The sequence below is a fragment of the Amphibalanus amphitrite genome, unplaced genomic scaffold (genome assembly GCF_019059575.1).
Source record: "Amphibalanus amphitrite isolate SeventyFive unplaced genomic scaffold, NRLGWU_Aamphi_draft 000104F_arrow, whole genome shotgun sequence".
NCBI classification, from domain to species: Eukaryota; Metazoa; Arthropoda; class Thecostraca; order Balanomorpha; family Balanidae; genus Amphibalanus; species Amphibalanus amphitrite.
Genome location: NW_024881599.1, coordinates 871,473 through 887,712, shown reverse-complemented (window position 1 = coordinate 887,712; position 16,240 = coordinate 871,473). Strand labels below are relative to the sequence as shown.

Genomic DNA, 16,240 nt, shown 5'->3' with positions numbered 1-16,240 from the left:
GCCCTATGGGAGAGAGTTAACACGTGCTTCTATGGGGCGAATTTGATGCAACAAATGGCGCAGTAGCGACATTACTTTTGTTCGATGTCTTTCGGGCGACAAAGATCTTACGCCGTTTGGCCAATCATATTCCATAATCGCAGCCGAGCCCCCGTTTACCTAGAACGGGATTGGCCGGACGACGTACAATCTTCGTCGTCCGAGAGACATCGAACGAGGGGTACATCGACTGAATATACATTGCGATTCAATATTCAGTAGGTATTTATCACAGTGTATATAAATAGTATTTATGACCGTGATTGCAATTTGCATTTGAGCTCAGCAGTCGAGTAAGTTGTGCCAAAAATACCAGAAGTGTTGCATGCCCTGGATGCAGAAAAACAAGATTGAGATGAGTGGATCAAGATGTATCTTTCGTGCAGATGCATCAAGATGTACCTTTCACTTAAGATCCATGCAGGTGAGGTTCCAGTGAAATTTGAATTTGATAGGTAGCCATTTTTGCTTTTGCTTTGACACTTGTGGTAAGGAAACATGATTATTGTTGCATGAACCGCCCACTGCCCATTGCTGTCTTGTCTCGCGTTCGATATCTGATCACCATTCTTAACTAGCTCACCTTACCATATGGAAATCAGATTTTAGGAGGCCACTAGGCCTGTGGGGCCTGGTCTCAATGAGCTCCCAGTGCTTAGGACAGTCAGGCTCATATGTTGGGTAAGGTGAGGTTCAGGTAGGCCAGTATGCACTCTGCAAAGCATGGCAATTTCGACAAGATCTCGTCTGTGCTGGCTTGTCCGGCTGGTGAGGGTTGGGTGTAGCGTGGATTTAGCTTGGTGCAGTGCGGATTTTGTGTAGCGCGGTGCGGCTTTGGCCTGGTGTGGTCAGGTGGTGGGGGATGTAGTATAGTGCATTTTAAATGTGGCTTGGTGATGGACATGATGGACCCAACAAAATGGATGGCCAAAATTGAAAAAAGCATTAATGGAGCTTTGACATGCAATTTGGTGTACTCTCGGGCTGATAGGTGTGCGGTGGTCAGAACGGACTATGCCAGTGCTGGTGCCTGGTGGTCCCACCAATCATGGGTGTCATCCCCTGTTGTGACCCAGGGGGTCTAGTCAAAACCTTACCTATTTCTGCTAACCTAAACCTATTTCTTACAAATTAGGCAAAATGTGATTATGGTATAATAATAAAATGATTCAAAAGTCTTCATTTCACTCATATATTAAACCTGGCCCTTTTTCAGGCGCAAGCTCTGGATGAACTTCTGCGGTGACGTCGGCATTCTTACAGGAGAACCCAAGATTCGCTGTACCTGTATGCATTTCAAAACTGAATAATTGATAGCAACAAGTAAATATTTGAAGTTGCAGCCAAATGCTGTGCCTTCTCTGCTGCAAGAACTACATGTCACCATTGAAGCAAGGTAAGTGTTAAAAGAAATTGTTCACCTTCTGTGAATAATTTGATGAATAGAATTTAAAAAGATGTGTTAAAAATGTGATGAATAAAATTTAAATGCATTCTGACTTGGAATTACACACTTCTTCTAAAGGGATTTCATTATTTTAATGATTAAAGTTATGAACACTAACAGCTGAACAACCTATCAGCTGCAAGGGATTCTGCTCCTGTAAGTGCTCTTATCGCTGATTGGCCACTGTGTGTTGAAGAGGTTTCTGCTAGCTGTAAATGAGCACTAGAACATGAATTTAAGGACCAATATTCACTGATAAAAGGTGAATATCTCAAACGGTTCAAATTTAAGGCATACGCAAATCTGCTCTATCAGACTGCTATCTCAGTTTAAAATCCCATGTTAAAGGTGAACTATTTCCTCGGCAGGCTCAGCTCGACTCCTGCAGTAGGACTCCAGCCTCGTCCAGTCGTCGCCGCTCGCCAAGACCTGCCGGACTCCTGCAATAGGGTCCAGGCTGATCCGTTCGTCCAGTAACCGCCGCTCGTCAGCACCAGCTGGGCTCCTGTAGTAGGGGTCCAGCCTCGTCCAGTCGCCGCCGCTTGCCAAGACCAGCTGGGCTCCTGTAGTATGGGGCTAGGATGGCCCGTTCATCAACCGGTCCTGAAGTCACATCGCTGTCAGCCAGCCGAACTCAGTACATAAGTCACCAACCCTGAATGTTGCCAGCCAAAGTCGGCAGTTTCCTTCGGACAGTCATCTCACCAGTGTTGTACAGTGTACAAGGTTAGTGACGCAGTTAAATGCGTCAATTAAATGCGAGGACGTGCGCTTGTATGCAGCGTTTTGTCATGTTGAGCTGCATGGGTGTCGATTTTCACCGAATTGAGGGTGCCCAGTGCCCACTGCCCGGGCGCAGCAAATCCGCCGCCGCCTTAGCGGTGACCTTGACCCGCACCGTCTGTTGGGGCTCCAAAGCCAAGCCAGCCGAGCCGGAGGGGAATTTAGAGAGCTTGAGCACCCCCAACCCGGCGGAAATTGACACCTATGTTGAGCTGTATGGATGCGTTTTAGCCTTCCGCCGTGGTGGTAAATAGCAGTCTACATGCAGAATTAGGCAGGCTTATTAACGGACTCATTATTTGATTCATTGTGTCACCTTTGTCGGCACGTGTAAGATGTAAGTGCACGTGTAAGGCCATTGGCTCTCGGCCTGGCGACTTCTGGGGACCACGTAATGGGGATGACAATTGGGATCCTGTGCCTTAAGCCGGCCATTTACGTCCATGGCTATATACCCTCGTACTAGGGCCAGTTATGACGTATATAGGGATCCACGAGATCTTTTTTGATGAATGGGTTGTGCAGTGTTGAGATCCGCGTGTAACGTCACTGTTTGGCCAGTCTGCCCTCAAACGCGTCATCTTTACTCGTATTTTATTTACATGAACACTTTGCATGGTCCAGTGGTTTATATAGACATCTTCCTTGCACTAGCTAGTTTTATGTGGCCAGGTTGATTGCCTGTCAGCGCGGTCACGCTGTCGTCTTTCGATTGGTGCGCTTAAATGCGGCGAGATGAATGTAGGATTTCCCTATTTAGTACCTGCGCCCAGCTCAACTGGAGCCTTCGGACGGCGCACCTCTTGGCCGGCGCTGTTATCTGAAACTTATTATCTCGGGCGTATGTTGCAACTTGTTGATTGCCAGCGTCGTTGTATTACGTACGCGAAAGCAGTAGCGGCGGAACACCTTCAATTAAGGGGAAGGGGGGGGAGGCACTGCCGACTTTTGATCCCATTCTTTCCATGTAACGCCCATAGAGCCCATGTTAAAATGCCAAAATCAAAGGGGGACACGGTGCCCCGGTGCCCTCCCCGTTCCGCCGCCTATGCGCGAAAGTACCAACAGTTTCCAGTTGTTTGTGTCCCAATGTTTTTTATGTTTTTATTATGTACAGGGACCGGTTGTCGATATCAATGTTATCGGTTGTTACTGGACAGGACAGACGGCTAGACAAGGGATTCGTGTACAGTAGCAACTGCTGGTCCCCGTACCAGCATTGAAACTGCACCAGTACCAGCATTGAAACTAAATATAAGATATCTCAGAAGGTTGCGCTTTTGGAGTGAGTTGTGGTGCTTTACGCCGTACCTACATCATGCTTAATGAATGTGACCGTCGTGTTTGTGGGATCCCCGTCGGTACTAGTCAGCCCCACGAATCGTGGTAGATCATAAAATAGGCATTGATTTTAAAAGCGATTTTCCACGGCCTCTCAGCAGTAGCGGCAGAACACCTTCAATTAAGGGGGGGGGGGGCACTGCCGACTTTTGGTCCCATTCTTTCCGTGCAACGCCCATAGGGCTAATGTTAAAATGCCAAAAGTAAAGGGGGCACGGTGCCCCGGTGCCCGCCGCCCGGCTCGTTCCGCCGCCTAGTTATGCCTCTCAGGGTTGGTTCCAAAATGGGCACGGCCGAGGATAATCTTTGCCTCCAGTTATCATTTTGATATATCTACGAAACGGTTGCTGGGTGGTACACGAAAGCAGCTTTTTCAGGTGAGTTGAAAGGGGAAGAGGTTCTTTAAATTACCATTTCGGTCCGTGGTTCTAAAAAGCGCTAGTTTAAAACTATTGTTATAATTCCTATCGCAAACCATCGGACGCTCGACGCTGCATTGGCATTGGTACGATGTGCCGGTAATCGCTCGCCGAGAATGATAACGTGGCAGCTTTACTGATATGTAGGATTATCAATCAAATGTAATAGAAACGATATTAAATCCACTACCTCTTTAGAAGCTCGTGAAATAAGCCTGGCTATCTGGTTGTCGAAGCCAGGCAAATATATGCTTGGAATGGCATGTCAATTGTCCATGACATCATTTAATTGAATTATTTTCCTTCTTAGCACTTAAAATACATTCCAGCGACACAAAACTCCCAAAAGTCTGATATCTTGCCCGTGGTATCGTGGTACGATCGGCGAGTACCTTCCTTCGCAATGTCCATGGCTATGCGAAGTCTAATTCCTACATAGCCTTGGGTTGGCCTATGGTATTGCCTGTTTATCCTATTTCATATCGTATCTATGAAATAAAGTGTTCACGATCGCATAGCGAAACTGAGAGCAAAATATTTATTTGCAAAACTCCGGCAATACCCCTCGCTTGATACTATAAAAAACATTGCACACGATCATGCGAAGCCGTGAATCCTACCGCCTTTATTTAGCGCCGGCGTTCCCGCGTTAATAATTTCTCCTGAATCGGAGGACCAATAATCAGCTGACGCACCGTTGTTTTGATGTCGGCGGACCGTGCCAGCCTGGTCTTGGCTAGGTTGCAAATATGTGTGATGATTGACTATTGAGGTTAGGTCAGCTGTTGGGTTAGTCAGGTATGCGCACTGTTCAGGTCACATTTCTATGGACACTTGGGGCAAATTAAAACCTAATATAAGCTAACCCAACTAAACCTACACAATTACTGACTATAGGAACGAAGCACCTACCCACTTGTGCCTGCATCTCATACCATGTCAAAGTAAAGTTCCTTGGTGGAAAATTACCCTCAGTACTTTTTTCCCAGCCCTGTGAAGAAAACTAATACTTCTAAGTTCTGAGTCACTGCTGGCCATCCACAGAAGAAAAAAACGCTGAAGCTTTGCCTTGTATATTGGACCAACAATCACTATCACAAATGACTAATGAACACATATGATAACATCGTTGCATGGATTGTCACATTGACAATTTTACTACAATCCTTTTTTCAAGAAATACAGTAATGATTAACATGAAAATCAACAAAGTGGATTTAGTGATCCAAGCTTTCTCCTCCAGTAGCAATGGAATGATCGCATGTTTCATTTGCCAGACACTGAGTACCTGATGCACATTACCGTCTGCATAGCATCTAATCATAGTAAAGCTCCCTGAGTCCATTCATTCTAGATTTTTCACATGATAGTTAGCACTAACTTATCTTGTTGTTGTAAGTTATCATTCAATAATATGCACTCATTAGTCAACATTTTCTGGCATGATACTGCTCAGCGTGCTCTTCAGTATTGATCCAAGATCTCCTGCAAAATTATAGCTTGTTTTCGGCCAATAATGATGAGCTCTTTTAATTTTACTTTTTCTTGCTGATATGTGAGCCCGATCAACTTGGGTTAATCAACCAAAATTTCATAACTTGAACTTCCAAGTTCAACTTGATATTGTTATTGCTCAGGAGTCAGGGTCAGGACCTCTGTCAGCCTCCTTGATACTTGGGATTGTTTTCAGTCAACATGCTTCTTAAATATGATATACGTCAATGTTAAGGGATTCAAAAACATCCAACAAAACGACGTACAAGAGTACGGAAACCACCAGATAAACTTGAAAAGGGCCTTGGAACAGAGCCAAGCGGTGCTCCATTTGCTCCATTTGTTTATTTACAATGATTGTAGTGCTGATGTATTTTTAGGACTCTGACGGTCGGCTTATAAAAAAATGAAACGTTTTTACAAAAGTTGTAGGGCAAGTAATATTAATATGAAAGAACTAAAATATTCAAAAGCCAAACACTATGAAATACATGAATCGGAACGAAAAAGTAACCCAAAAATCCAGCCTAATCACCGGCTCCTAAAACTGCGACAAAGTCAGCACTTTTCCCCGCAACTCGTTGTCCAGACGTAAATATGCTGTTTACTACGGGGCTCGGATCCCAGCGCGTCTGGCTTTCCCCTCCCCGGTATGCCTTAGTGCAACCGGGATGCAAAATTCAAAAAAAAAAAAAAACAGCGCGTCTGGAGCTTTCCCGGCATTCCTTTACGTTTCGGTACCTTCATGAAAACTCTATCCCCTTCACGATATTTCACCCCAACGTTCTTTAGCCTGCTTTCTTCCACTTTCCGTACGTTGCGACAGGACACATCCGAGCCCCGTATCCGAGGCATCTGTGCTTATTTCGAATTATCTGGTCATGTCTGGAAGCTGTAGCGTAGTGGCCTGACCAAGGCCATATATAGAAGGTACAGTCACTCCCCCGCCGACCAATCAGAGACAGATCCTGAGTGACGTCATCCCTGATGCTCGCAAGGGGTACTCCATTCCTTAACAACGTAAAAATGACAAACTTCATTTGAAGATTATTGATGGTACTTTTCACATATTGCTCAATCGTTGATGTCACTCGAAAGCCCAACTAATTTTCTAGCGACAAAAAAGAGCAGCAATATGCTAAGAAATGGCCGGTTTTGAAGATTAGGCGATTTAAAAACCCTCTGCAGTAGCAGAAAAGCAACGTAAAAACGCATCGAGCTTATATTTTTACTATAAATAAATCATTTTTCAGTATATTTTTAGATAACGTATTGATATGATTAATAAGTTTATTACAATATTTTTTTATTATTTGTAACTTTATTTCAAAATAATATTTTCAAAAATGGCAGCTGTTGGCAAGAAGTTTGGAAGCGATTGTGGCGCACCACGCCATTATTGTCTTGAGGCCCCCTTATGATGTCATCAAAAGTGGAGTGACATGGGCCTGGGCCTGACAGAGGGCATCCTTTAGTCTCACGAATGCCTGCTCTCGGTCTACATTCCAGGAGAAACGCGCCTTACCCGAGACCTCGTGTAGTGGCGCCGCCAGCTGTTGAAGATTCGGCACAAAGTCGCTGTAATAGTTGCAGAGGCCGGTGAACTGCAGGAATTGTCTCGCTGTCTCCGGTCGAGGCCAGTTCCGGATCACCTCCACCCTCTCCGGGTCAGGTTCAAGCAGGGTATATTGAGTGAAGGGTAGGGCGAACTTTGGTAGGAATTTCTAGTATACCTACTAGAAAACCTACTATATGTGGTCGGGACTAGCAAAAAGTTAGTTCAAACTAGTATATGGTAGCGCTTATGGTTGGCAGTCGTGACTCGCACGTGACATTCATTTCTTAAATTTCTTAAATAAACAGGTTTTAGGGGCCGATTAGTGGGCAGATACATTCAATTAGCTATTAATAATTGATTATGCAAACATTCAAGAATCTACATTCAATTCTAGCCAAAATCACGCGGCACTCCCAGGATTCGAGCTCACGACCCTCGGATCCGTAGCCCGATACTCTACCGACTGCGCTACCGAAAACCGCGCGCCGACGATCGGAGAGGCGGATCGCGGGTGCTGGCGTGCAGAGAAATCTTTACCCTGTACGCCGTCATAGGCGGTCGCAGGGGGGGGGGGGGGCCACGGGGGCCATGGCCCCCCCTTTGGTCCAGAAAGGTGGGGCCATACTGTCTTTTGGCCCCCCTTTTTGTGAACCTCATATAAGTATGGAAAACTTGTTTTCTCTTGAATTTGCTCTTTTATTTGCATAGCTCGGGCGCTAACAGACAATCCAACGTTACGTTAAAAAAACAAGTAGATTAAAACATAAAAAACTTCGACGACAATGCTGCCAAATCATTTGTGGTGCATCCATATCGTATCCAAACACGACGCATCAGTTTCATTCCTGGTTTATAGGGTTTATAGCGTAAAGTGCGTGCTGTGCTTCTTGTGTGTGTTAACTTGAACTACAGTTTGAGTTTGAGTTGATGCTGGTCAATGCCAAGTCGAGGATTGATACATTGAGCTACAGTGATCAGGAGCGGGGTGCTGTCACACGCATCATTACAATTCTTTTCATTTGAGTGAGGTATGTGTCCCACGTGTCTACCATGAAAAGGTCTAGAGAAAAACAGCGAACTATCAAGTCATTTTTTCAGGCCAAGCGGTATGTACCTAATTATTTTAAATTTGTTAGACCTATTGCCATCCAGCAGTTTGCAGTCAAAAACTAGTTTGAAGAAATTTTCTATTTTTTATTCAAAATGGCGTTGATTGATTGATTGATTGATTGATTCATATTTTATTTATAGAAGCATTTTCACAGTCATACATTTACACGGATTGGTGCAGAAGCGACAAGCGCTTATCTCTAAGCACCTCTCCCAGTTCCCTACAAGGTAGGAGGCACGACCACCGCCCCCGACCGCCCAGCCAGCAGACCAGAAGCAGAGCCGCCCGTCGCCAGTCCGCCTATTTTATGCTTAGAGAAATTACTTCCAAAGCGTTCGCTGTAAGGGAGCCCTGTATAACCTCTTCCATGTGTGTGCGTTGCGCAGCCTGACAGGTTACATTAAAAAATTGCTGATCTCAATCTGTCATGCCATTTGGACTAAGATACATGTAGTAAAGTTATGAAAGATGAGAGGAGCCCCTTTATGCAGCATAGTGTCATGGTTGCACTTTGATGACAGATGTGGCTGGTACTGTAGGTAGCTGCAATACATTTTGATTGATGTCATTAAGTGTCGTGCAGGTATTTTTTATATTCTAAGTGCTTGTTTGGAAGGTCTGATGTTGTTAGAAATAGCTATTAAATGAACAAATATAACTCAAACACTAATCTGACATACAGTTTCCTTGCTAGCGCACGTGCGCTGCCAGAAGATGCCCATCAACTCTCCTCGTCCTCTGGTCCAGCCCAGTCCCTGCCTGATGTGGGATGTCCCACACCTGAAGCTGGTGGAGGAGTTGTGACAGGTATGTCCGAGTCTCACATTTTCTCTAGAGTAATTGACAGCTTCTAACAAGTGAGAACTTATCTTTTACCCACACTTATCTCCTCCAGCAATTTTGCATAAATGCCCGTTGTCAGCTTATAATGTGTTTCAGTTGGGAAATCACTGAGTGACAATGCATTGGTGAGGAGGACTAAATATGTTGTTAAATTCAGTGCTCATGTTTTCAAAGCAATACACAGGCTCTGGAATTTTGACTGCTTAAGATCAGTCATGGTTTTGATTCATCATCTTCCACTTTTCTACTAAAAGGGATTGATTTTATAACACTCTGAGTCAACATCCCAAAATTATATTTTGGCCTGGGTGTCAAGGGGATATTCCTCACTGCAAAATGGGCTGAAAGTGGGAAATTGGGAGTCAGAGGGACACAAAAAAGAGTGGAAAGCAGGGATCATCAATTAATAGGTATGTGAATATTTGATGATGTTGGGGCTGCTTTACAAGATAGTTAAAGGACATATGGAAGTAATTAAAAGGCACCCAGCAAATATAAATGCAGATGTTCTTTATTGATAAAAATGGGAGTGAAAAATTGTTTTAGAAAATTGGAGGTGAGAGTGGGAAATTCTTTTCATTTGGATGTCACTGCCCAGTGGCCACCCATACTGGTAATTTTTAGGACACTGGTCTGAGTGCTGATCCAATAAGCTCTGTATAGTCTATCATCCATGTGCCTTTTTTATCTTTATCATGTATGATGCAGCATGATTTGAATGTGTTGAGTAAGCTAAATCAGTTTACAAAGTTGAAAAACTCGGATAATTTTTATTTGTATTTTATTTGCCATTTTCTGCTTAATGAGCTGCAGTGCAGCTTTTTCTGTATCTGGTTTGGTCAGATATTAGAGTTAATAATATTCATACCGAGAGACCGTGCGCCGCTTGGTCTCCATATAGACGCGTGAGCAGAAAAGGCAATTTTGCCTACTCCCCACTGAAACCAAGCGCTAATACTTGGCAAGGCTATAGAACTCCAGGTAAGGACACCAGCCGTTTGACCTTGAACGCCGCCGACCGGCCGATGACGTCATTGGAGGCAAGCCGGCTCGGCGGACACAGAAGGCGAATGCATAACGGAGGGGCGTTGGAACGTTGCGGGAGCCGGGGAGATATTTTAATGTGGTTGCATACCACCATTGTTATGTTGATTGATCTACAGACTGCATTCTTTTAAACCTCGATGCATCCTAGGCGTGGATGGTGCGTACCTACATTCGTGGAACGATCACCCCGTCCGACGTCCGTGGTCGAAGCTGTCATAGTATTAAAGACACTAAGACGGGTGCAATAACGGCGATCCGATCCCGTCTCTGGCGAATCTAGAGGGGTCGTAAGGACCCCGGCCGAATCTGACCGTCCATTTTTAGGGAAACGGGGTGGGTGAATTGACAACCGATGGCTTAAGAGATGATGAGAAGGGATCCCGTCGTCGATTGTTGTTTGACAGACAACACATGTTGTACCGGGCGTATGACCATCAGAGGTAATGCCTGAACGTAGGCAAGCATAATTATTCTGTCATGCTGTTTAGGAATATAAAATGGTAATGGAGATCATTGAGGATATGATGTCTACATTACGGGAATTCACTAATTACTACGGCCCATAGGGGCACCGCCGGAGCTGTTGTTTTGCCATCGGTCCCAGGCAACTCCAGGGAGCTGCAGTACCCGGCGGCCAAAGCGGCCACCTCGTCGACTCGCAGGTCCTGTGGGATTCCGTGATGCTTTAGTGCTTCACCCACAGAAGCACGGGCATAGCAGTAGGATGTGGGGCTAGGTGTCTGTCCACCTCTTCGTATACAGCGCCTGGTCCCGCCGAAGCTCGGTATCGACCGTGACTTATTCACAACTGGCGGATCCAGGAAGCGGTCTTGGACACTGCTGGGGCTTACCCCAAAAAGATTTCTCGGAATTAATTTAAAAATTTGGATTTCGATTCCTTGCGCACTGCTGTGCAGTGTGATTAACCAACATTTCCTCAGAAAAGTTGTGAAGTTTTCTTTTATTCTCGAAAAGCGATTTCGGGCGCTGCCAATGTGGGGGAAGACATTTGCCCCAAATGCCTTCCCCTGGATCCGCCAGTGGGTTGCCCCATTCCGAGCTTGACTAAAAACGTCTTCAAACCCCACCAGAAACCGATGGTAAGGTGAATTTAAATCCAATAACTCATCTCTGTCTGCCCGCCTAAATATACAACACATGGTACGGCACCCGGCCCTGTCTGACCAGAGCCGATCGTGATATTTTCGGCTTTCCCCATCCCAAGCTCGATTAGAAACGTTCTCCTTTCCCACCCGATTGCTGATGTCAATTCAAATTCAATACCTCATCTCTGTCTGCCCGACCATAACTCATTCATTGCACACCGTTCAGCGCCCGGCCCCGCCAGAAGTATCCTAGCGCGCTGAGCAGTTGCCTCCAGCCGCGTCATCGCGAGGCCCCGCGCGGCCCATAAATTAATACATTGCGCGAATAGCCGTGTCGCCCCCCTGATACTTGGTAGCGCAGGTAGCAACGTGCAACGGTGCAGTAGAGCATGACCCTGTCCACACTAGCAGATCCGACCCAAACGAGCGCCATTACCTGACGGCGTCGGGTAGCGGCGTGCCGTGTAACAGGGCCCGGCACGGCAGTCGTGAGAGATGTGCTCGTCGCCGACCGCTGGCGTGTCTGCTACCCTGCCGTGACATTGCCCGTGTTGCCCGCCGCCCCCAGCCCCGCCTACCTAGACATTAGTTTGTTATGTCTGCATATTTACGTAGCGAATGAATTATGAACCTCCGGTCCCAAATGTATCGTAACAGTGCGTATTTTACGTTGTTTTTAAACAATAAGATGTGAGTGTGTGCCCACACCTCATCGTAAATGGTTTACCTCTGCAACAGATGGCAACATGCGACATGTTGGCCGCGGGGTATTTATCTACGACACTACATTTTACAGTTATGAGACTCCGTCCTTCAAACAACTGTTTCCTTTCTATCCGATTCACAGATCCGTCAACCACACCACCTCTGCTGCAATCCTGTTCCGGAGAGCGCTCCATCCCTCCGGATACGGCGGCTCCTGTCGCTCCCAGCTCCGGAGAGCGCTCCATCCCTCCGGATACAGCGGCTCCTGTCGCTGGCTGTTCCGGAGAGCGCTCCGTCCCTCCGGATACGGCGGCTCCTGTCGCTCCCAGTTCCGGAGAGCGCTCCATCCCTCCGGATACGGCGGCTCCTGTCGCTGGCTGTTCCGGAGAGCGCTCCATCCCTCCGGAGACGGAGCCTTACGCTGGCTGTTCCGGAGAGCGCTCCGTCCCTTCGGATACGGCGGCTCCTGTCGCTGGCTGTTCCGGAGAGCGCTCCATCCCTCCGGATACGGCGGCTCCTGTCGCTCCCAGTTCCGGAGAGCGCTCCATCCCTCCGGATACGGCGGCTCCTGTCGCTGGCTGTTCCGGAGAGCGCTCCGTCACTCCGGATACGGCGGCTCCTGTCGCTGGCTGTTCCGGAGAGCGCTCCGTCCCTCCGGAGACGGCGGCTCCTGTCGCTGGCTGTTCCGGAGAGCGCTCCGTCCCTCCGGAGACGGCGGCTCCTGTCGCTGGCTGTTCCGGAGAGCGCTCCGTCCCTCCGGAGACGGCGGCTCCTGTCGCTGGCTGTTCCGGAGAGCGCTCCGTCCCTCCGGATACGGCGGCTCCTGTCGCTGGCTGTTCCGGAGAGCGCTCCATCCCTCCGGAGACGGAGCCTAACGCTGGCTGTTCCTCTGAGACGGCTGCCGTCGCCGGTGATGACCTGCCAAACGACTTTGGGCACATGATTGGGAAGCAGCTAAGTGACGAGCAGAAGTTGGCTGGTTTGACGAAGAGATGGCGGCCTTCTGGCAAAAGTGAATGCCCCGTCTCTTTCCACAACAAGGGTGGAGTCCGTCGCCCGCGATATCTCCTGCCTCACCATCTCCAGAATTACAGCTGGCTGGCAGTGTCCCGCAAAGCTGATTGTTCGGGTGCCTGGTGCAGTGTCTGCGTTCTGTTTGGCGAGAATGTGAACGAGGGGGAAGGTGCGCGGGGTGGCCACGGATCCTCGAAAGGGAAGCTGGTCAGTCGGCCACTGACAGACTTCTCGGACCTGTCGGGAAAAAATGGGGCTCTGGACGTACACGCGCGGTCTGCGTCGCACAGCCTGAACGCGGCAAGGGCAGCGGAGTTCATCACTCGAATGCAAAAACCCCAACTGAAGATCTCATCGGTGATCGAGACAGCCACCAAAAAGGAAATAGAGCGAAACAGGTCTTCTCTGAGCGCAATTGTAGATACAGTCATGCTTGCAGCTTCTCAAAACGTGCCACTGCGTGGCCACCGGGATGAGGGCAAGATTAACACCGATGGCATTCCGCCAGCTGAAAATGATGGCAACTTCCGGGCTCTCCTTCGATTCCGCCTTCGAAGTGGAGACCTCGAGCTGAAAAGGCACCTTGAAGAATGCCCTGACAACGCAAAATACATCAGTAATCGCGTTCAAAATGAAATACTGGATGACGTGAAGATGCTGGTGCAGGAAGAAATCGTTAAGAAAGTCAACAAGAGTGGGATGTGGACAATCATGGCCGATGAAACCACAGACATGGCGAACCGCGAACAGATGGTATTGGTCGTCCGGTACGTCGATGCAACTGACGACGGATTCGTGATCAGAGAGGATCCCATCGCCCTGATGGACGTGATGACCACACTCCGACAGTCTTCCGATGCGACCGAGATCAAGCTCTCAGGAGCTAACCTGGCCAAAGTTCTTGTGGGAAAGGTTGAGAACCTGCGTCTTGATATGTCAAAGCTGGTGGGCCAGTGCTACGACGGCGCAGCGTCGATGTCGAGTGAAAAAGTCGGCGTCGCGGCCTGCGTAAAAGAAAAGGCCCCTCTGGCGGACTACTTCCATTGCGCAGTTCACGCAGTCAACCTTTCAACGTCGCTCATCAGGAAAGTGGCTGTCGTGAGGAACGGACTGGATGCCATGGAGGCAGCCATCACCTTCCTAACGGACGGTGCCAAGAGGGGCGATCTCATCCAGGCGATGCGCAAGGAAGCTCTGGGTGATGCCTGTCAACAAAAGCTGGTAAAGCTGTGTCACACACGGTTTGTTGAGCGCCACCTCGCCGTTCAGCGCTTTTGTGAACAGCTGCCGGCCATCAACCGTGCCCTCGAAGCGATGGCGACCTGGGACGACAGCCGGTCCAGCTCAAAAGCGACGCTGGTCCTGAACACCATCTCGAAGACAGAGTTCCTTGTGGGTGTGTTCATCGCAGAACGCCTCGCCGGGATACTGAAACCCCTGGCTGCCTCCCTCCAAGAACAAGGAGCTGATCTGATGAAGGCTCTCGACCTGATCGACGCCGTGAAGCATGTCATAAAAGAGCAACGGCAATCCAGTGAAGAACAGTTCACTTCTGTGATGGAACGAGTCGAATCGGCAGCTCAAGAGCTGCATGTGGAGCTGAAAAAGCCGCGTCTCGTGAGCAGATCGGCGCACAGGGGAAATACCGGTGACGATGATGATAGCGTCACTGAGTACTACCGTCTCAACGCATTCATCCCAGCCCTTGACTACGTGCTCCAGGATCTCGAGCTGCGCTTTGGGAAACATGTCAACCTGGTGGCAGGGCTGGGCGTCCTCATCCCAAGGCGGCTGGCGAGGAGCGGTGCTGAATGGAAGCTGCTGCAGCCAGCACACGCCAAGCTCCAGCAGCTCCTAGAGGGTGTGACAGAGTCTCAGCTAGAGGCTGAGCTTCGAGTGTGGGAAGCCATGTGGAAGAGCAGGCCAGAGGCCCCAGGGACGGCAATCGGGGCGCTGAATGAGTGCCCGGTGACCGTCTTCCCTGGCATTCACGCTCTTCTGCGGGTGCTGGCAGTGCTCCCCGTCTCCACCGCAGAAGCAGAAAGAACGTTCTCAAAAGTGACTCGGACCCTCACTGCTCTGAGGGCGAGCATGCGTGAAGAGCGCCTCGAGGCGCTGGTGCTCATTCAGACACACCGGGACCTGCTCCCAGACTACGGCAAGGTGGTCGACCGGTTCGCCGCTGCAGGGTCTCGGCGACTCAACTTCCTGCTGCGCCTGTAGATCCATACGGACAAAACCACGCTCTACGCATCTGAAGTCACATTTCATCGCTACCAAGGAAAAGTTTCAAGATGGTGTGTGCTAACCCTAGTCGCACTGCTTAAAATAAAAACAAGAAACATACCAATTATTTGTTGTTTTTCCTGGTAAACGATGCATTTGTGTACCTTGCATAATGCTTTTAATGTTTAAACAGGGAGAAATTGAATGGTGGGGGTGGTAGCAGCAGCGGTAGTAACGGCGCCGGCAGACTTTTTATGCCTGCTTTTTTAACTTGGATCTCCAAAAGCAGTGAATCGCAAAGCCTCCGTTCTTAGCACACCTAATCACATATCGTTCATCGCGTATCTTTCTCCATTTCTATTCATTCGATGGAAGAATAAAAAACTTATGCCTTATGACTCTGCATCCTGCATTTAACCCTCGCCCGCACATGGGGGGGGGGGGGGGGTGGTTGCCACCCCCCCCCCCCAGGTAGTCTTTCTGCTCTGCACTCAACATTTTTAGAGCTAGAAAGCTGATTTTTCGTATAGCTGCTCCTCTATCCTTTCTTGACGTCCACTGAAAATTTCAAGTTTGTGATTTTTGGTTTCGGAGATATGACCTTGTTTTTCAGGTCATGTCATGACCCAAATGACCAATTCTCAACATCTTGCGTTTGCCATGGGCCTTGTGAGCTTTTGACACCCTGATTTCGGCCTTTTTTGCCAGTCTTACCTCCCACCTATCATGGAACATGTTGTTCGACGATGTACAGGGGTCAAGGTCAGGGTCAAGGTCAACCTAGGTCATCTAAGATAATTGCGTTTTAGGCAAGCTGAATTTACTTTTTGTGAAGTTTTTTGACTGCATTTTTGGTAAAAGCTTCTCAGATCATGATTTCATGTAATATGGACCCAAAAACAATCGGTGCACACATCAGTATACACACAGACACACACAGACATACAAACACATATAATTGACCTTGACCTAACTTGACCTGAAATGACCTCAGCAGCAAAATTCTGGTCGAGTAGTGTGACAAAGAGGTTCTAGCTGGCTTGGCACCAGAAAACAGCATCGTCATCGGTATTTGATAAGCAGCGCACTTGATATCCAACGGTGACC

The 16,240-nt window shown here is 48.1% G+C and overlaps 1 protein-coding gene and 1 long non-coding RNA gene across 2 annotated transcripts; both read left to right on the top strand.

Annotated features, from left to right (window-relative positions):
* The first annotated feature begins 300 nt into the window (after window positions 1-300).
* Window positions 301-3,540, top strand: LOC122380690. Its single transcript, XR_006256365.1, has 3 exons — window positions 301-463; window positions 1,256-1,435; window positions 1,855-3,540. It is a non-coding gene; the product is annotated as an uncharacterized LOC122380690 (long non-coding RNA).
* A 10,021-nt stretch (window positions 3,541-13,561) lies between these two features.
* LOC122380670 (52 kDa repressor of the inhibitor of the protein kinase-like) lies at window positions 13,562-15,130 on the top strand. Its single transcript, XM_043364036.1, has one exon. It carries the CDS (start codon window positions 13,562-13,564, stop codon window positions 15,128-15,130), a length of 1,569 nt encoding a protein of 522 aa, XP_043219971.1.
* The last annotated feature ends 1,110 nt before the right edge of the window (window positions 15,131-16,240 follow it).

Coding starts and splice junctions, on each gene's coding strand:
- LOC122380670 (XM_043364036.1), top strand. CDS start 13,562: ATGCTGGTGCAGGAAGAAATCGTTAAGAAAGTCAACAAGAGTGGGATG.